The sequence below is a fragment of the Diplotaxodon limnothrissa genome, linkage group LG9 (assembly GCF_057381915.1).
Source record: "Diplotaxodon limnothrissa isolate DT_005_m linkage group LG9, D_limnothrissa_male_GT1.1, whole genome shotgun sequence".
Taxonomy (NCBI): domain Eukaryota; kingdom Metazoa; phylum Chordata; class Actinopteri; order Cichliformes; family Cichlidae; genus Diplotaxodon; species Diplotaxodon limnothrissa.
This window is the reverse complement of record NC_140604.1, coordinates 29,197,726-29,219,508: the sequence shown is the minus strand read 5'-3', so window position 1 is coordinate 29,219,508 and position 21,783 is coordinate 29,197,726. Positions and strand designations below refer to the sequence as shown.

General features: G+C 37.9%; 2 protein-coding genes across 2 annotated transcripts in view; one reads left to right on the top strand and one right to left on the bottom strand.

Moving 5' to 3' along the window:
• tpk1 (thiamin pyrophosphokinase 1) overlaps window positions 1-21,445 on the bottom strand; it is a 121,208-nt gene extending 99,763 nt beyond the window's left edge. The window contains exons 1-3 of the mRNA XM_085362985.1: window positions 21,409-21,445; window positions 19,665-19,825; window positions 782-856 (exon numbers count right to left, since the gene is read on the bottom strand). Coding sequence (XP_085219111.1) covers window positions 782-856; window positions 19,665-19,773 — 184 coding nt within the window. The 5' untranslated portion in view covers window positions 19,774-19,825; window positions 21,409-21,445. The remainder of the gene's footprint in view (window positions 1-781; window positions 857-19,664; window positions 19,826-21,408) is intronic.
• Window positions 11,703-14,122, top strand: LOC146625775 (uncharacterized). Its single transcript, XM_085363226.1, has 5 exons — window positions 11,703-11,758; window positions 12,052-12,469; window positions 12,888-13,047; window positions 13,497-13,593; window positions 14,098-14,122. Exons 2-5 carry the CDS (start codon window positions 12,128-12,130, stop codon window positions 14,120-14,122), a joined length of 624 nt encoding a protein of 207 aa, XP_085219352.1. The 5' UTR covers window positions 11,703-11,758; window positions 12,052-12,127.
• Window positions 21,446-21,783: the final 338 nt, after the last annotated feature.

The window sequence follows — 21,783 nt, the reverse complement described above, 5'->3', positions numbered from 1 at the left end:
GCACTATCAAACCAGCCACCAAATGTGAGGGCTCCACCAGACCAAGCTAGACACCTTCACAAGGTTAGGCAGGTGTTGTGGCTGATGTGCATGTGTTCTTGTTTGATCACAGGTATTTAAGAAATGACAGCCATTGTATTACTTAGCGATAGTGAGCATAATAGTCTTCAGCTCAACTAAGTTTTGCACTAAAGTCTGTATTGCTTTTCTGCTCTCAAGTTACCCTCTGTGTGTCTGAAGAGCACAGCCCCACTCTCATGCAAACAGACAGTGACAAAGAGAGGAGAGAACGGAAGAGAAAAGCAGTCAGACACAAATCAACACTCACAACTGGGTTACAAGTGACATCCCTTGCCTGTATCCGTGCTCCTTACTATCAGACATAATTACTGCCAGAAATTCCATTACTGAAATTAACAATAGTTTAATTTATTTTTGAATAATTTACTGTCCACCAGTTCATTCATAATGGAAATGCCCTTTTTAAAAAGCAAATTTTGTTTTGATTGTAATAACTGTTTAACTAATTCAGCTAAAGAAGTAATCAAAAAAATATAAAAATGGTACCAATGCAGAAAGCAGAAAGGAAAAGGCAGAGAGTGGGGAAGGAACACTTTCAGTGACATGGCAGAGTGAAGGCTACACAGACTAGAGAGCACAGTATGACAAAAAACAACTGGGGAATACATGTTCGGTGCAAATCAATGCAAATGTGATATAAGTGCTGTAAAAGGGTCTTGTCTGTTGTCTGATCTATATTTGTGATGTGTGAGAAATGTACCTTTACTCCAGAGGATATGTAGGTGGTCCTTATCCAGCGGCTGGTTCAGTATGATCAGACAGATCCTCTGTTTGCCTGAAAAGAACAGACACAAGGAAAAGGGGAAATGTGTAAATAATAAACAATCAGATAGAAAACACAGACGACTGATGGAGCATAATCAGTAACACGTAGCAAAATGGCAACGCTAGAACATGTCATTACTTGCATGTTCAAATTAATACCTTTAAATCCAGACTGGAGAATACTGTTTGTGTTATTGAATATATTTAAAAATAATAATAAAGCAGCAATAACAAGGTTATTATAAGGCTCCACAAAGGAAAGAAGAAAATAAGAGAGAAGATTAAAAAATGAATTCATTTCAAGCAAGTCTTGGTTTCTTGAGAGATCAAAATTGGTTCCCACTCGATCCAATTAAGCTGCAAAGGGTTTGTTTGCAACAGCAGAAGATAACAAAACCTAACACCACTACGGACAGTGTGCATCCAGCTCAGACAGTGATTTCCCTTGATTATACTGCCTTTAATCTCTTTAATCAGGGTCACAATCAATGTCTGGATACCTACCATTTGTTAAAGAAAAATAAAGAAAATCAGTACCCACACTTGCACGCATTTCATTTTTTGCCATTTAAAATCTTTAACCTTAGTTGCATATCATACATGAAAACAAAGCTAAACCTTTTCTGTCATCCTCATCTCTCTTATCAGTGTACCTCTACGTTTCTTTGTTAAAGTCTCTCTCGTGGTGTTGCTTTTCATAAACCCATTTCTTTCCTGAAGCTCCCATCAATCTCGCTTTTAGCTTTTCTTTGCTCTGCTGCTAATGCAGATCCCCTGACTAATACTTTAGAATTGTCATTTATCTATCTGCAGGAAATGGGGAAAAAATGGAAACATTCATTGACAAAGTAAAAACAGAGCTGCTAGAAAAGCTTTAATGGACCAAAGACTAAAGCACAACCTTTCTTCTCCTCACCATCGCACTTTTCATGCTCATTTATCTTTCGCTCTCATGTCTGCTCTTATAAATGCTTTCCCATCAATGTTTAAGGCTTTCTTTTATAACAAAGCCAAAATGCTATCTGCAACTTGAAACACCACCTTGTGATTACTCTCTCCTAAAGCGAATTTATGTAAATTCCATAACTGCAAAACAAGAAATATCCAGTAAAGCCTGTATCCCCAGTTTCCCCAGTATGGAGGAAAAATGCAAAAGCATAGAAAGAAAATATATATATATACACTGTAAAACCTGACAAGTTAAGTTAACTCAAATGATTTGGGGAAACCGATTGCACCAATTGATTCAAGTTTTATAACTTAAACAGTTTGGGGTTATTTAAGTACTTTATTAGAGTCCCAAGAACCCAATGCAAATATGATAATGTAACTCAAATGCATTATGTTTATTTACTCATTGTATTTAGTATGTTTCAACTTAAACCATTAAATTTCTTGTACTAAGATGCTGTATTTATTCAAACTTATTTAAACTGTTACATGCTCATATTCAAATTAAGTTAAATTAACTTAAATAGTTGTATTTAAACAACTTAATCCAATTGGGGAAACCGATTGCACCAAATGGTTCAAGTACTATTAACGCAAAACCAAGCTATTATTCTTTCCATTCAGTTTTTATTAACTTTAACTGCAGAGAAAATACAGAATGAATACAACCATACTTTCAGTCATAACCTATGACTGCTAAAGCCATTATCAAATAACAAATAATTAGGCATTTTAAAACTTGCACTTTTAGGGAATTTTGAATGTTTTTTGTAGCATTTTGAAAATCGATTAAATGTACAAAACACAAATTTAGTCATGTAGACCTGATACATAGGTGTACATCATAAAAAAACAATAGTCTAGAGGCAATTAGAGCCATAACAATCACAATTTTAAGTAACATTTAGTATAATAATGAAATCACATGCACTACAGCAATGCAACTATAGAAAACAGCTGAACTAAGGATGTCACTAACAAAAAGTATTCTCAAAGGTATTTGTGGCTTCGCAACAGTTTTGCCCAGACCTCGAGTGAACTGGCACTCATCACACAATTAAAAAATAAAGCATGAAAGTATACTGTACATATTGACTAATTATCAGTTATCTCGCAAAAGATTTCCATGTAACTAAAATATGTTTTTAGAAATAAGCTTAAGATTACACACTATGTGAAGATTTTTTTCAATCACAAACAAAACGTCAAATATGGATTTTCTCCTTATTCTTAGCTTTCTCCACATTGCCTTTTAGAAAGCTAATTACCCAGAACAAATAAAACTATTGAAGCCATTCACAGATAACTGAAAAAGCACGAATATAGTGACCAGTGAAAAACAAACATCATCTGCACAAGCTCATTTTTTAGTGTCTGCAATTTTGGTTTTAGTTGCTTTCTCTCATCGTCTAGCTTCAGCAACACTACTTGAATGAACTCAAAAAAGCCAGTATACTTCATAGGATAGCTCAGATGCAGAGCATAGATTAGCCCAAACAAAGACACCAGGGCATCAGTCCATGAGTGATGAGTCATAACAAACTGATCTTCAAGTTCTATGAACACTTGGCGTGGTGAGAAAGGAACTCCTCCAGGCACCTCCTCTTCATCGACATCAGCAACCAGAGCAATTCTATGGCTTCATAGAACTCAATTTCACCCTAAGATATAATACAGAGTGCACAATTATTCATCTGTAATATCTCTGTTAAAAGCATAAATACAAATGTTCAGGCACCTTTCTTCAGTTTTTCAAATTCTATATATCATAACATGTTTTAAGTTGACAGTGAAGGTTCATTTTTCATTCATCCAGGTAGTCAAATCAAGGATGAAAGAAGTTTATAAGTCATTCAACTTCACGTCTTCAACTTTCAACCCAAGTCCAGATGACTTATAAACTCCTTTCAACCTTTTTTAAATTCAAATGTGCAAATTATTGTAATACCAAAGTACCTTGCATGTTTTGAAAATCTCTGAGGTACATTGGTAGGCCGGCCAGAACTGCTGTTCTAGTTGCATAGATGTCGTTTGTGTCCTTATATATATATATATATATATATATATATATATATATATATATATATATATATATATATATATATATATATATATATATATATATATATATATATATATATTAGGGCTGCCACGATTAGTCGACTAGTCACGATTACGTCGACTATCAAAATCGTCGACGACTGATTTAATAGTCGACGCGTCATTTGAAGCTTTGTAAGATCCCAAAAGCAGGAATAAGTAGCAGGATTTAAGAGTGTAATAACGGACTGAAACAGAAGATGGCAGTACTGCATGTACAAGGATGCCAGCTGCCGTTAAACCCCGAAGAAGAAGAAACTGTGTCCCAGAATTCATAGCGCGGCCCAGCGCAGTTGTCAACAATGGCGGCAGCTAGTTAGTTTTAATATTACTCTTATTATTCTTTCTGGGTCACAAAATAAACGTTTAACATATTTTCAGGCGAGAATGTAGCTGTGTAAACCTCAAATATCTGCTCAGTTTATCAAGACACCACATATTTTCAAAAGCGCTCCGACGTTTTCGGAGGCGTCTGTTACCCACTAGCTCGATAGCTAGCCGGGGGCCATGAGAGCACCGGACTCCCGGCAGATCGTTTTCAAACCCACCGCCCTACTCAGGTTAAACATATACAAGTCACTTAGATAACTTAAAAATGTTATTGTTTGGCTTTTTTCAGTATTTTATTTGTTCCTGAGTAAATCGGCTGAGTTTATTAAACTCCACCGAAACAATCTGCACATTTAATTAGAATTCAATTAACTATCATCTTGTCTTTATTTTTAGTTAGCACAGACCTTAAACACTTAAAGCTGTAAGCTAATGATAGTTATATAAGAGCAGATGCTGCTGGTGCAATAAGCTGTACTTTTACGTTCAGTGGATGATGATCTGATTAGTCGACTAATCGCAAAAATAATCGGTGACTAGTCGACTATCAAAATAATCGTTTGTGGCAGCCCTAATATATATATATATATATATATATATATATATATAAACACATAACAATGGCAACTGCCAAGCAAGCAGAATAATAATTAGTATCTTTTAAATACCTGTTTTCCATATGCCGACAAAAGCTGCTCCATCCTTTCACCGACCCGTCCAGTTTTCCTCTTTTTGTAAAGTCCAGTCAGCTGAGGAGCATAATCATCCAGCGCAGCATAAAACACATGTGGCAGATTCTGATTGGTGATCCGATGAAATTCAAAGTAGAGCTGAAGAGAATTCCAAAAATATTATAAGCAAAACACAGCATACTATATGAGCAGCAAATGTTATATACATAGTTGTACTTACCTGTGTCTCATGAAAGAGTGCTGGCCATGGTCCCTCGCCTGGCAAAATTTGAGGTTATTGGATGAGGGCGATTAACTTTGTCAGAATGTTGGTATGGAAAGTGCAGAATTGCTCTGTTTAAGTCTTCTAAGTTAAAATATCTCTTAGAAATCAAACCTTTAAACAATGTGCCAACTCCACTGAAATGACACCTTCAAACAGGTCGTGTAGGAAGTCAGGTGGGAAGCCTGTGACAGGATGAAAGAAAGAGAGATGGTCAGAAGGAACACAGGTGTTTTTAACACCATAGTTTTCCTTAATGTCATCATTCTGAAGCTCTTGCACAATAATTATCATGAGCATCTTTTGTTCTCATTACATAATTCCCTGTAACAGCATTTTCTGTTTGCATTTCTGTTTGGGTGGCATGACAAAACCTACAGAAATATGTAGACCTGAAACTCTCATTGAAACCAGCAAGTCCATGGGCAGAAGGTTGTCTGCCACAACAGAGTAGACAGTGCCTTTAAGACATTCACCAAGAGTCTCAATGTAGGCACCTACTTCTTCAAGAGTTTTCAGATCATTTAAGAGTGGTGACAGCATTTCCTTACACCCAAACTGGCGTACATCATTGGAATTGCACAGCAGAGCAAGCTGGGTGCAGTGTAGAGCAGAACAAGATTTAACTGGAAAGTTTTCCAGTGTCCAATAAACTGCAAAGACTTTATGTATTTTCTTTGAGGTACCAAGTGGGTTTGTGATCAAAATCATCCACATAAAGTATCATTGACAATTTCTGTCCCTCTTGTGACAGTAGAACATTTTCCTGGTAGTAGGATCCATCACAAAATGACATGAAATGTCCAGGAATCTGTGTGGGTGCTTGTTTAATTTCTTCAAGCACATCATTTTTTTTCAACAACAATTGCAAAGATGTGAGAATAGGCACATACATATAAGTGTGCTTTGACGATTCAATTAAATACTCCACAGGTTTGACATATGGAAAATTTTCTTCATAATATGATTTCCTCCTCTTTGCTGTAGATAGTGGTCCTTCAGATGTGACACATTTATGTAAAACATTACTATCAGAAACTGCCTGACAAATCTCATCCACCAGTTTGTCCGTATATGTACAGTTGTGCTTTTTCAGTATATCTACAACTGATTTTCTAACCAAAGGTTGTGATAACAAAAACAACTGATCAATATGCTCAATAATCTCCTGTGTTGCTCTCTGGGACACATGGAGAAGGGTCTGCATTTTCAAGAAAAATCCAGCCAGATTGTATTGCAACTGCTCTTCTAAACCCTCAATTCCACTGATTTCACTGGTGGATGCCACTTGATTGTCATCTGATGACTCTATTGAATCAAGCTGCATGTCATCTTTTTGTTCTACATTTATAACACTTTGCACAATGCCTTCATCGTAACTTGTTGAATTTTGGTGGTCTCTGCATTTGTGGGCATTGAAGGTTGAGTAGACATTGGTTTTAAAATTGCAGTTCTTGAAAGGACATGGAACAGTTTCTTTTCGTTTTAAATGCCCCCTCAGATGGATAAACATTTGGCTTTCAATAAATGGCTTTTTAAAATTACACATAGAGCAACAAAATCCATAATTATTCAAATCTGGATAAGAACCGTCTTTTCTTTGCGTGGGAGTGTGCATTGTTGACATGTGTATCTTTAATGAATTAAATGTATTAAATGTACACATGCATGTGTTGTAGAGACAGGGTAAGGGTGAAATTGTGGAGTACTGACCATGGTTGAGCCGATAATGCTTCAACAACATGACTTTTATGGCAGTAGAAAAACTAGACAAACTACACAACTTGCAATTCCACATTTTGATACCAAATCGTTTTAAAATCACCTTTACTGGTTGTCTTTAGTGCAGTGCTGGATGATCTCTCGGCATGCTACTGCTCCTTCAATCGTCAGACTGTAATAACACAAAAGCCATGAGGACAGAAAGCTAGCAGAACAGTTTTTACTTTTACTTCACTTAAAAACAGTCAATCTGAATAACACAAGCTTGGAAAACAGTAAGATTTATTCTTGCACTACAGTTCATTTTCAATTCAGGTTGGTCAACTACTCCAAACGTTATAAAATAATAAAGCAATTTTACACAAGTGAAGTACACAATAGGCTAACCCTTGGAAAGTACAGAGTCAGAAACGTTTAGGTTTGGTGCAGTGCAGCTTTGAAAAGGTAAATTATTTCGCGACTAAAATGCCACTAACCATCATATTCAAAATTTGTGAAGGCGAACTTGTCCGTTAAACTCTTAAAATTAACACTAAATAAATTTTCTACTATTTTCACTGTGCAAAAGTAGGCTACATTTGAACTTGATAAAGGTCAGAGTCAGAAAAGCGTAAACACTGATTTTACCAAAGGTTTTGTGGCATGCAGTTTGCAAAAATCAGACTACTTACCAACTATTGATTGAAACAAGCCACCAACCGTTAATTTTTTAAATTGTGAAGGCAGACTCCATACAGCGCTAGGCGGGAATTGTGTGCTGGCAAGCTAAGTTACGAGCTACTACAACAAAGTAGTCTGATAAATTACAACGAAGTACAACTAAAACAAAGCAGTCTGATAAATGTACGTTTTGTATGCTAGAAGTAAGCATTAACAAAAAAACATAAAAATAACTTTATCTTGTACTTTCCACTCTCTTGACGAGGATCCTGTCTCATGGCCGACAAGTCCAGGCAAAACACTGGGGGCGGGGCTGTGGATGATGACTAATACAAATGAATTAGCACAACTTAAACAGTTTAAAGCAACAGTACTTAAAACATTACAAAAACATAATGTGTACTTATTACAATAAAGTTATTATATCATATGTATACTTTTGGGTCTACCTAACACACTTCATGAAAGTTACTTTAACTATTTTTCAGAACTGAGTAAGAACAACTTACTTCTTTTAGTAAGATGCACTGTTGGGTTTTACAGTGTACACTTCAGGTTTCATCATCAATTTCTCACAGCAAAATGTGCATCACCTGGGAAAAAAAGCTCTTTTTTGGGGGGGATTTTGGACCCTCAGGTGTAAAAAGTGCATTTAGGCTTGGCTGAGAAAGTGTGGAGAAATAAAACGTCCTTTGGGTTTGTGACTTTGTTGCAGCAGTGGGCTTGATGTTGTTAAAACCCAGTAAACACCAGTATGTGGGCCCCACATGGGCTATGGGGGTTCCAAGTGGGGATGGGCTTACAATGGGCATCCAATCTGGGACCCACCTGGGTTAGCCAAGTAGGACCCACTTGAGCCAGCCCAGATGGGCTATATTCTATGGGCACCATATGGGTAACATATGGGAAGTTGCATGAACAGGCAACTGAGTTTAACGATCTTAGTTAAGTATAATTATTAGTCATGTGTAAGTATAAACATGAATTAAGATGAAATAACTGATAATAAATTATGCCAGAGGCAGCATATGTATATTTAATTAATAACAAAATATACATATAAAATATATTAATATAAGTGAAACACAAAGAACAGATGCGACTTAAAATTGTAAGACGCTTAATAAAATAAAACAAATGGTTTTACATTTGAGTGGGAAAAAAATTTCACTCCATGTAGGAGTGCTTTTCGAAATCTCGCGTTATTTCATGAAATATCACGAGGTTTTCTCAAACTCGTCCCCCCATTCTGGAACATTCTTCATTTCGCGCCCTTGGACAAAGCTGACAGTTAAGATGGCAATTTTTGGATTAAGTTCATCTTTGAGCTATGGACTTATTTTCTGCACTAACGGTAAGAACTTTTTGACTTAATTTGAATCCCTAAGTATAAATGAAATGTTTACAAAGTTATGATGCTGCAAAGTAATGTATGGCACAAGTGCTGGCGAACTTTTTCCTAGCACTCAGGCAAGGCTAAGCTAGTTTAAATTTTTAGGTAATGTTGGATTTAGCCAATTTTCACAGTTTGAAAGCATTTTCTGGTGTCCTGTATACTGCTTAACTAGCACCAAAATTAATTACTGCGTGTACTTAACATCAAGTTGTACTTAAACATTATCTTGGTTTTTCTCTATGATTAGTATTAATAAAGGACTGTATTAGACCAATTTAACAAAGTTCTAGTTTTTTAGGAGGAATATGGGAGGGTATTTTCACTATCAGAGCAACCAAAATTGCTTTGGTGTTGTCTTTATTAGCTTCATTCCTCACGGCTAAGTGAGGAGGGTAGGCCATGAGCAACTAGTCCCCAGCTTTTGCCCCTGTGTCAGGAGCATGCACAGCAGTCAGAGAGGCAGATCAGTGAGCACTCTATTTCTGTAGAAGACATAATCATCATTTTTCTTGCCATTGTTCTCATTTTTCCAGAAAAAGCAAAAAAGAAAATATAGGTATTCTTGATTTGTTTGGGGTTTTTTTTTTTTTATACATACTTTAGTATGCAACTTTATATGTGTAGTTGTTTTAGTGAGAACTTCATCAGAAATACTGTACTGACTCAAGAATCTGCCTCTTACTGTTGTGCAAGCTCTGTACATGAGGGAAACTGAATATTTAAGCAGAACTGGTCGGTCTTGTTAGGGCCACAGTGCCAACTCCTTTTACTATGATTGCTGTGGCCCTCCTTTTTTCCTTTTTGTAATGTATATTTGGCTAGAATCTACACATTTATTTATTTATAAAAAAGAAAAGCAATTGCTCTTTGGATGTGGTCCTAAAGATCTGTGATCTTTAAGTGTTTGTCTGATGCCTTATTTGTGCATGCGCACTGTTATTTTAATTTGTTTCATTATGGCTTAAATTTGTTTGAATTTTGTGCATGCTCCTTTATCAGCCTTCCTGCATGGACAGCTTGTGTGGTTATTGGCCAGGAGGGTTTGCAATTATCTCAAAACTTGAGATGTTTGTTGTTTTGATTATGACTATGGCTACTTATAAATTGCATAGTCACACTATTACAATAATATGTTATTAATATCTGTATATTGGTTTGATTTTGCTGTTGGACAGTGGAGTGAATAGTAGCAAGGGTTATGTGTGATTTCTTTCTTTATTTATTTTTACAGACTTTGACATAAGAAGCAGTGTATATTTCAAAATTCATTTATATTTAAAATTTGATGCATGCCAGAAATATACTAGTAGGAATCTTTTTTTGAGTTTGTAACAATTCTAATTGTTACTTTATAAAGTGATGTCAGGGTCTTTTATTGTAATACAACAGCTTTTAAGGCTGGTGTAAGCATCACAGCAGATGTCTTTATGCCAAAGTAACTGAGGATAAAACACAGAAAAAAGGAGATTTTCCTGGAGTGGCTTTTTAAATCAGATAGCCTTAGAAATATTCTGCAGTTGAACAAAAACTGAAGAAAACCATGAATCAATATATGAACATTACCTGATGCTGCTGAAGTAAAGCAGAGCAAAGTTACAGAAATTTTTTTTAGAGGTTTTAATAGTGAACAAGGTGAGTTTTTTGCAATTTGGCACAAAAAACAACTGACAACAGCGCTAAGCACAACTGTACACTGATGTATAATAAGCAAGGGAATAATGTGGAAAACATATTTCAGATGGGGAAACTTTTCTTGAAGTATACTACGAGAGAGCTGTGCAAGAAGTATGATGTTTTGTTTTTTTGTTTTGTTTTTTTTTTCAATCGTGGTGGAAACAAGACAGGAAGAGGGAATTAATGACAGTATTTATCAAATGTGAAGCGTAGTTTGGATCTTCTTTTGCTGCTGGTTCAGTTAATTTTTAATTTTGATTGGAGAGTGATGAAACCTGGAGCTTCAGAATCTGTGAGCTGTCTTTCAGAAAGCAATGGAGCAATCTCAGAGGACAAAGAGCTCAGAAAGTTGTTGAATATTTTAGTTTCGTTTCACAGTAAAATGAGTCAGAGCATCATCAGGACTTAATATTGTACTCTGATTCTTTTGAGAATAAAACACTTGAGGAAGAGCACTACGATTGCGATGAACATGCTAAAGATTATGTTATCATGAAATTTATGTTGACTAAAGGACTGATGAAACTTTGTGCTATGGCCAACAAAGAGCACCAGGTTGGGGTGTCACTTTGAACGAGCTGGGTGTGGGATATGGGGGTAATGCGCAAGCTTATTTATCTTTGGTTAAAAAGTCCCCGAAAATGCAGACAGTCTATGCAAATTCTAACTGATTTCAGCATTCATGGTTTCTGTCAGGCAATATCTTCCTTAAAGTTTTGCAAGAAAACCAAGGTCTCTCATTGAAATTAGCACGTAGAAAGCAACTGAATTGAGACAAGTTTTGCTTTACACAAGCCCAGTTCTACTGAATAATATACCAAGCCAAATGTATAGATACTTTATACTGTTATCTGTATCTACAAGAATTCTTCTAAGTCCTGATTTGTATATTGATAACTGACTGTGATTATGGAGAGGATGTTTTGAAGCAGTTTGTGAAAGATTTTGCTTTGATTTATGGTCTTGACTTTGTTGGTTATAATATACATTCTTTAATACACCTAGCTCAAGATGTACGGAAGTTTGGCCCTTTAGACAGCATTTCCTGCTTCCCATTAGAAACCTTCCTTGGTGGAATTTATTTGGATTCTGGAAGCAGATTGGGAAAGGGAAGCGGAAAAGGAGGTAATTGTGTTGAAAACACCTTAAAAGCAAAAATTTATTGAGATTATAAGAAGAAAAAAAACCTGACAGTTTCTTTAGCAGACCCTTGCTGCTCATCAGGTTCAGATATGATTTCAAAATAGCGCTTTATAACTTGTTGACTTTTAAAAAATTGTTTTAGACTTTTTTTTTGATGCCATTATATACATTGTTTTTAGTTTGTAGGACTAACCAGTACCCTAAATTATGTGTTTGGATTATTATTTATTTGTGTGTGTATGTTTGTTGTATTTTGTTTGTTTGTTTGTTTTAAGGCCAGTGATCCCGTCGAGCTCTGATGAGGATTGGGACAACACTGCGGAACAGCCAGAGACCTCACCACCATCAGCAATGGAGAATAGACATTCAAGTGAAACTCACTTCCTGAACATCACTCATCCATTTGTTCAGCCGCTACAACCCTCAACTCCTTCACCTGTGGTTTCACAACCAGTTCCAAGACAACTTCTACAAGCCACCAATACGAGCATGTTTGTACGTGTTCTAACCCTCCTGGAAGACATTAAGGACACTCAGAGGGTCCACAGTCGAATGCTACAGTCTCTCCTTACACAACGTGATGGACCAGTTGCTGCAGTATTACCCGAGGGTGCTGTATTTCCCATCCGGACAGTAGCAGATGTGGCAGCACTGGAGCAAAAACTGGCAGACCCTGTCTTCCTAAAAGAAGTGGTAAATAATAATGATGTAATAACAATATTCAATGATTAATGCCTCAATCAGTCTGTGTTTCATGCTAGCAGTTATGATCAAGGAAAGTTGCTGTTTGTTCGAACATGGTCAGTGCAATGAAGGAGTGGGAGGAGAGCTGAACAAAAGTTGCTATTTTTGTTAATAAAATAACTTCTCCAAACATTACCTAGTTATAAGTTGTGCCATGCCAAACCCAAAACTTAAGAAATTACTTTTGGTGAATCATTTAGCTCTTTGCATTCACATCAGACAGTGTTTGACTTTGACACCTAACTCTTTCTCAGTCAATTAGCATCAATATTATAGAGCCTAATTACTGTGTAGCTGTGCTTGCTTTCTTTTAGGTGTGACTGATGGTACTACTGTCAGTAAAATTATTGTCCTTGCGTGTCCTAAGGTTTCTGTTGTGGCAGAGATCAGAGGGAGCACTGTTGATGAAGCCACAAGAAGAATGATGGCCTTCATTATGGACAATGCTCTTTCCAGGCAATATAACTTCGTTGGGTGCCATGGAAAGCGGGAATTTCGAGGGCTTAAAGTTTTTGAAGTGCTATATGGTAAGTTCATTAGTTGTAAGATATTTTGTTGATGTTTGAATAACGGATGCTCACTACAGCTGCAGTCATTCAGAATCAACTTTTCTCTCCACCATTGTGAGCGGCTAGCTTCGCAATAACAGAAGTTTGACTTGATTGACGCGGGAATGTTCCCAGTTAGCCTAGCAGTCAGCAAGGAGGCTTCAGCGGTGCATTATGGGATCTGTAGTTTGTATATTATTAGCGCCTCATATCGCCGGGCCATGCATAACAATAATAGTACATCTATATAAAATTATCTTGCGGGCCGGATATAAATGTATGCCGGGCCGGATGTGGCCCGCAGGCCTTGACTTTGACACGTGGTTTAGATAGACTGTACAAATTGTGGAGATGAAACCATCAGCTCATGTTGTTCTGGAGGTTGGTGGCTGCTGGCAGGAATGACCACGTTTCTTTCTGGCTTGTAGCATACTTGAAGAAGTCTCTCACTAAACAGTTTTTTGGTTGCTCACAGAATGTGAATAAGCTCCAGGAACTCCAGAGCCAGCCTCTATTTTTTCCAGTGTAATTAGTAACACACTGATTTATCTGATGGCCCTATTTTTGATTTACATGAAAATTATTGGCGCCCGCCTGGCACACACCTCAAGAAGTGGAATCTGTTTTCTCCTTGGTAGATGTAGCCCTTGTTACATTTTACTATTTTGTTTTGTGTTCATTATGAGGTGCTGTACCATGCAAAAAACTGGTTAACCACTTGCCTGTTCTAAGCTCTGTGCCAATCACTGAGACAGCCCACAACACCAGTTATCATTGTAACTATGTAGACATCTTTTAAACATTTGTCTTAAAATATTTCACATTAATTTAATTTTTGAGTGCCTACTTGGTAAATCATTTTGTAAATAGCTTTTCTGTTTCCATGAATACTCATGGTCTTCAAAGAGTTCAATGTAGGAGGTCAAACAACTTGAACAGCACAACCTCCAAAACAACTTCAGTACTATCGCAAATCTGATTTTGTTTGTGAAAATGCACTAATTTTTTTTTTTTTTTTTTTTCTTTCAGGACCAATGGATTGGTGAATGAGTGAGAAGCTGTGGTTTGCTGCATTTGTTTTTCCTTTAAACTGTATAACATTTATTTGTTATTGTTTTGTGTATACTGTGGACATTTTTGTCAACATGTTCTCCACACAAAAAATGTATTATATAAAAAAGCATACTGTTTTAAAATTTCATAGTAATCAGTATTAATAAAAAAGATAAACTGGCTTTGTTGTACAGGTGATTTAAATTATAGCTTACTTACATTATCCAAAATTCCATCTGGGCAAACACACTTGGGGCCACCATGGAAACTGAGGACAAAAATAGCTGGGTCTCAGGTTGGTAACCCAAGTGGGCCCCAAGTATCAGACCTGCTTCTATCCATCTGGGCCCCATACTCATTTATTGTCTGGGGCTGATTTGGGACCCATCATTAACCCATCTGGGCAAACACATTTGGGGCCATCATGGAAACTGAGGACAAAAGTAGCTGGGTGCCAGGTGGGTAACCCAAGTGGGCCCCAACCATCAGACCCGCTTCTACCCATCTGGGCCCCATACTCATTTGTTGGCTGGGCCTGATTTGGGGCCCATCCGGGTCCCATCAATAATCCATCTGGGCAAACACATTTGGGGCCACCATGGAAACTGAGGACAAAATTAGCTGGGTCCTAGGTGGGTACCCCAAGTGGGCCCCAAATATCAGATCTGCTTCTACCCATCTGGGCCCCACATATTTTTTTCAACTGGGCCTGATTTGGGGCTTATCTGGGACCCAGCATAAACCCATCTAGGAAAACACATTTGGGGCCACCATGGAAACTGAGGACAAAATTAGCTGGACCCCAGTTGGGTTTCCCAAGTGGGCCCCAAATATTAGCCCTGCTGCTCCCTATTTGGGCCCCACATATGTGTGTTGACTGGGAAAGTTCACATCACTAGAAGGTCATTTCCAATCCAAAAGCCAAACCCCAGCCGGCTATGGTAAAAAGTCGAGGAAAGGAAGAGAGGATAAAGAGGCGACACAAAGGAGGGGGGAAAGAGAGGACGATGCACGGGCGGGGGTAGGTGAGGGGGAGAAAGAGGAGGAGAAGATTTGTCAGTCTTGTCTCTTAATTGGCTGGAGGTGTACAGAGAACAAAAGGCAAACTCAACCAGCCGTGACTTTTCAGATAACCCTTCGACACACAAACACTCACCTTCCCACCCCACCCCCCACACACAAACAGACACACACAAGAGGAGGCGCGTGGCCTTTCCTGCACTCCGTTTCAAAGAAATGTCACCTTGGGATTCTCTTAAAAGTGCCAGACAGCATAAATACTACAAACACGCGTGCACACGCGCGCGCACACGTACAGAGTATCCAAAACACATAAGCTAGCACAAAGATATTCCAGAAATAAGTATTTATAATTAAAATGATGAAATTTAAAAGGCTAACTGTGCACACTAGGGATTTTAAAATGCAGACATCCAGGGGCTGTTCTTATATCCTCCTCAGAGTCTAGATAAGCATTTCCTCCAAGAGATTAAACTAAGGAAGCCATATAAATATATCCTAAAAGTGTATCGCTATACTGTGCACTTGGGTAAAAAATAAATAAATAAATAAAAAAAATGTATGATGCTGGGAATCTCAGGCACATCTTTCACCTTTAATAGCAAGTGACAAATTTATCCACAAAATTATAACACCGGGGGTGTATGTGATTTGTTGCTTCTGCATCATTCTGCGGATTATTTGCACACCCAGAGAAATCTCTAGCCTAAATCTTGGATTTGTACAGTGAGCAAATGCAACATTGCAGCCTGTAACGCTTATCTAACATGCTTGAGTAAACATTTGTTTCAATGAATGCTTCAAAACTGCTGATAGCTTCCTGACATGAGTGAGTGTCTCTTGACTGATGTCGGTCTCCGTGTGGTACTGATTTTCAAGCTGTACACAAACAGAAAATCAACAGCAGTTCCGTCTTCCTGCGTTGCACAAATAATGCACGTGTGTGAGAATGTCAAGTATATACAAACATACCCTGTGCACACAAGCATGCAGCAAAAGTACGCCTCTGCAGTTGAACAAGATGATTGTAGTGCTTTAGACAACAATAAATGAGATGTGACTCAAATGTGCTTTAATGTAATAAATATTTTGATCAAATATGCTAGATAATTCATTGGAGACCATCGCAAGTTGAAAGAGTGCCTTCAAATTATTTATTTCGTATGTCAATGGCAAAACTACAAACTGGGTCAGTTTAATGGAGAGAAACAGCGAGTACGTGCTGAAAGGCAGAAAGCTGCGAATATGCACTCATTGCCCACTATATTAGCTTCTTAACATGAATATCGAATCAGCTAATCAAGTCAGGCATTCGAGATGACCTGCTGAAGTTCAAACTGAACATCAGAATGAAGAAGAAATGTGACTGAAGGGAGTTTAGACAGTAGAAGTTCATAAAAACACTGCCTGGTCTGGGTCTGATGAGACGCCTGATCACTACTTAGTATCAAGCGAACATTGTTTAAACACCACAGACTCGTATTGTTGCCAACCAAGTCCATCCCTTAATAACCAGTGTATACCAATCTTCTGATGGATGCTTCCAACAGAATAAGACATCCTGTCACAAAACTCAACTCTACTCAAATGGCCTCCACAATCATCAGATCTCAGTCGAATAGAGCACCGAAGGGATGTGGTGGAACGGGAGATTGACATCATGGATGACAAATCTGAAAAATTAAAGCATTTCTGAATCCAAACGGGGGTCCAATCTGGTACTAGTGAGGTGTACCTAATGAAGTGGCTTGTGAGTGCACAGCTCTTTATCATAAGACACTTTTAAAACAACTTCTGTAAATATCATAATTGTTGTTTTCAGTCATACGCAAGTCAATTAAAGTTAACTTACTAATTACTTTAGCTCAATTGAGTACAAGCTTGAGATTGTGATTATATTTTATGATCTGATTTAAATCCCTATATTTAGCCCACTCTCAATATAACTGCGAGACAAACTATAAGCATGCAGCTTAATCGTAACATTAGCATTAATAAATGCTCAGCCTAGAGCCAACACAGTAACTGATGAACAGAGGCAAGCAAACAGGTTTTTGTTGTTGTTGTTGCTTTATTCAATTAATATCAACTCATTTATAGCAAACTGTTCCCAAAATGTTCCCATGTTCAGTTAAACCTTCATTTCCTTCTGTTTCTTACCTTATTGCTAAGAATTTCACGTTCATACAAAATAAACCCAGTAGCGCTTTTTTGAAAACAGTTCTTGACATCCCAGCTTGTTTTTCTTAGTCCACGTTCTTATTTGGTAATGCATTTTTTACATTCCACTCTATGAACTGTGAGGCATACACAAGAAGAGAGACCAGCAGTATAGCTATCCAAACAGTAGCAGGTTGGAGTAGAGTGGTTAAAAAAAAAAAAGACAACATTTCAAGAAATGACTCCAAGAATGCAACAAATGCCACAGAGCACCAAGACTGATTAAAAGGACGATTTTTCTAGGACTCAGACCTCAGATTCATCTTATCAGTAAAACTACACACAGTGTGTGCCTGTGATAGTTAGATGCCAAGGAATCCAGAAAGAATGAGAAAAGCCAGACCTCAGACAGTGCTCAGCATACCGTGGATATAACATTTTATCATATCTTTCATATCTTTCTGTGGAAGAATAATATTTCTAACCTGGGTCAAATTTTCATAAAATGTATTAACTCACCTCCAATGACCCGAAATATACTCTTCTACTCCATTATGTTATACGTTGCTTTATAAAGTAATCCGTGGTTCACTGAAACAGATGCAGCAAACATTTATCGAAACACAGTATAAGGTGAATACAACTCAAACTAACTTGAAAGTTGATATTTGCCATGATGACTTTTATTCTTCAAAACAGCCTGAACTCTCTTAGGCAAGCTTTCTTCTTTAAGTAGTCTTCGTGAATCTTTCTCCCGGCTTCTTGAAGGTCGTTTCAAAAGGCTTTTATTCTGCTCTGTCAAGGTGATCCCACACTGCTCCAATAATTTTGAGGTCCCGGCTTCTACATAACATATTTTCCATTGGGTATTGTATGTTATCTGACTGTACATCCCTATTTCCATCAGTTTCGACAAGATCTTAAACACTACTGAATGAAAGGCAGCTCAAACCATGACAGAGCCATGACAATTCTTAATTTTGGCTTTCAGTTGTTCAGTTTCCTTAAACTTTTTAAGAGCAAACCGCACACCATGCTGTAATATGCCAAGTTTATGTTTAATAGCTTTTTGGAATTCACCTTGTTAAGGCAAAAATATTATTTTATGTCTGTCAAACTGAGTTATCTTTGGCATTTTTCATGGACTGAACTAAACAAATGGAAACAAATGTGTGTGTTATGTGTAGACACAACACTGATTCATTCTTTAGGTAGGTAAAAAAAAATGGCTGGCTCCTTGGATGCAAAACATGAAGAAATGAGGGGAACCCTCGAGACTTTTGCACAGTACCCAACTTTTGCAAAGCTTCTTTTCCATTTCTGTTCATGTGGTCAGTAAGGTGGATTATTCTACTTTGTGTTCCTGGTTAGGTCAAAGCACGGTATTAATAGTGGAATTCACAGAAGAGCTGTTGCAGCTGACTGCATTAGATTTTAGCTAATAAAATGAGTACAGTTGTCAGGAATTACATGGAACTAATAAATGTAACTCGAGCCTGAGGAAAGTACAAGTGTCTGCTGTCTGTTCTACAGGCCAAACTGTTGTACGATCCCGTTGACCTTTACAGGTCTGGTAATAACCTGCCCTTCGGCTCACATCAGCTTTCCTTCCTCGAAGCTCATACCACCAGAGAGCTCACATAAACCTTGACCTGAGAGCAGTGGCTAAAGGCAGATATAACCAGCTTCCTTCTCAGGTCTGTAGGGCAGCCAGCCATCTGGAGAGTTTCTTTTTTAGGAGCATCACTGGGTACAGGACATGTCAGATTATCGTTAGGGTAATGAATTCTATTGTAACGTGTTAGCTTGCCTTTGGAAATGAGATAATAAATGTGCTATGTACTGAACTTAGACACATTTAATATGGATCTAAAATGTTTTGTTGGAACAAGGAGAATTTATGTGATGTCAGGCATTTCATTCAGACGCAAAAAAGATGATTAGATTTTAGAAAGATCAAACTTAATTAAACCACCCCTTTAAAGCAAAAACATCAAAAAACCCTTTCAGCAAAAGAGAAGGGAAGGCATGTCTCATACATATGTACACTGTTGTCATGAAAGTGCAAGTGATTTGTTTTTGAGTTCTAATTCCCCAAAGACCGTGTGTCGGAGTGAGTGGGAGAAGCAGAGGGAGGAAGACAAGCGTGACAGTGATGCGAGTAAGCGTGAATTTTGATCAGATGCATTGAGATCGTCTGTGTGTGGGTGGGTGCCCCACGCAAGAGTATAGTTTGTGTATGACAAAACAACAACAACAACTGAAAAAAAGAAGACATATGCATCTGTGCATGAACCTTCAGATTTGATTGATTGTGTGCATGTGTTTTTCTGGTGAGGGAATGTGAGTTTGAAAGGCAGTACCTGAGGGCAGCAGGCAGTCCAAAGGTGTCATCTTTTCATCCATGGCTAGGATCCACAGCAGCCTGTCTTCAATCAGTCGACTCACTTGGACTTGAGGAGAACAGGGCATATGTTGCTGCTATTCTTCCTTTTGTCCGTCTGTTTTCTACTTTTATTCTTTGCTTGTAAGCCGACAAAGAAAGAAAGTCATTTAAATGTCTACCTCTGACCGGGCTTGTACTGAACTATTAATTCTCCCTAAAACAAGAAAACTGATTAAAAATACAAACATCCACATGGAAGCTGCATTTGTAAAATGGTAAATGGCCTGCATTTGTGTAGCGCTTTTCTAGTCCCTAAGGACCCCAAAGCGCTTCACACTACATTCAGTCATTCACACACACATTCACACACTGGCGATGGCTAGCTACATTGTAGCCACAGCTGCCCTGGGGCGCACTGACAGAGGCGAGGCTGCCGGACACTGGCGCCACCGGGCCCTCTGACCACCACAAGCTATGCAACTTCAAGGTTTACACGCATGTTTCAAGACACAATACCGACACAACAGGGTTGCAACTAATAACTATTTTTCTTTGCTAATATATCTGTCTTCTTTGACTGATGGGTCATGTGGACTTGGCTGAAAATGTAAAAACCTACTGTCAAAATTGTCAGCAAATTTGCCTCAGTCTTCTTGTTCATGTCAATAATCTTCTGGTTTAACAACAATGACAAACTGATGTGATGATTTTTTTTTTTAAATGTTCTTGCTGATTAAATTAATCAATGAATCAAACACAATACCTGTGAAAAATATAACACCATCTGTATACTAGAGAGGAACTAAAGTTAAAAATGGAGCCCAGGTAGTTAATGATTGACTAATCTATTAACAGAAATCTTAACACCCAACCCTTTTTCTCAAATGTGTGGCTCTTGCATATCTGATGTGACAGCAAACTGAATATCTTTTGGGCAGGTTGGAATGTTTGAAGGTCATAATATATGACAGATTCATTAAAGGAAAATTAAAAGCTGTGACTCTGTAAACTGTACTTTATATGAAAAAAGAAAGCAACAACCCTGTAGATAACCAGGGCATATAAACGACCAAAAAGGCTAAATACGCCTAAAACCTCACGAACCAGCTGATGACAGCACTAAAACAAATGTATACTTCACCTGGATCTGCTCACCTTCCAGCTTTAGCAACCAAAGCAGAGCAAACTACGAAAGAAAACCAAGTGCAGCAGGGTTTAATGATCATTATAGTACTCTGAACTCAGCTGAACCTTTAACAGCTAGCCCTCGATAACGATCAGACCCTCCCCTCACGGTGGACTCTCAAAGATATAGTGCAGGCAGTTTTTTATTTTCTCTTTCTAAAATGGATTTATTGTTTAATAGTGGGCAGTTTTCCTGTCTTTCTCCCTCATTTCTCTCTCTCTTTAATACTCCATACACACTCTGGACTCAATGAAAGTACATTGCATCGTCTCGTTACCTCTTTAATACTAACCGACAAAGAAAATTAGCTCTTGTCACATATTAACACAGCCCTTCTCTTAAGTGCTCGACCTAAAGATCGTTCATTCATTTCCACAAGCATTTCTCCCACTTCACGTGCAACACGTGACGAAGAGAAGTCCTCCCGTCACAGACACAACAGTCCGACTTCAACAAAAGCGACACATAAACACTCTGACTTCACACTGTGAAGCTATCAGTGCTTTACTTTAAAAGAAATCCTTTATACACTCACAGACTTAATCCGCTTCCGCCATTGATGGAGTAAACAGTCAACGAGAGGGAAGGATGCGTGCAGAGAGGGGAATGAACAGCGGCTCGTGATTGTTATGGTGACCCCTAGAGGCCAAGCGTGGAAATGGCGCTTCTTTGTGCTCTCAAATGGGAATTCTCCAAGGTAGTCCCAGGGTTTCTTAAGGAAACCTGAACAATTATAAATAATTTAACCTGACAGTTTGATTTATTTCTTTTTTCATTTTTTTTACTATATAAGAGGAAATAACTGCTGTTCTCTCTCCTTTAAGTTTACCTGCACTATCCATGCTATAAGGACAGCGAAAAGATGTCAAATTTAATAACTACGCAACAGAACAGCTGTGTTTTTCATTAA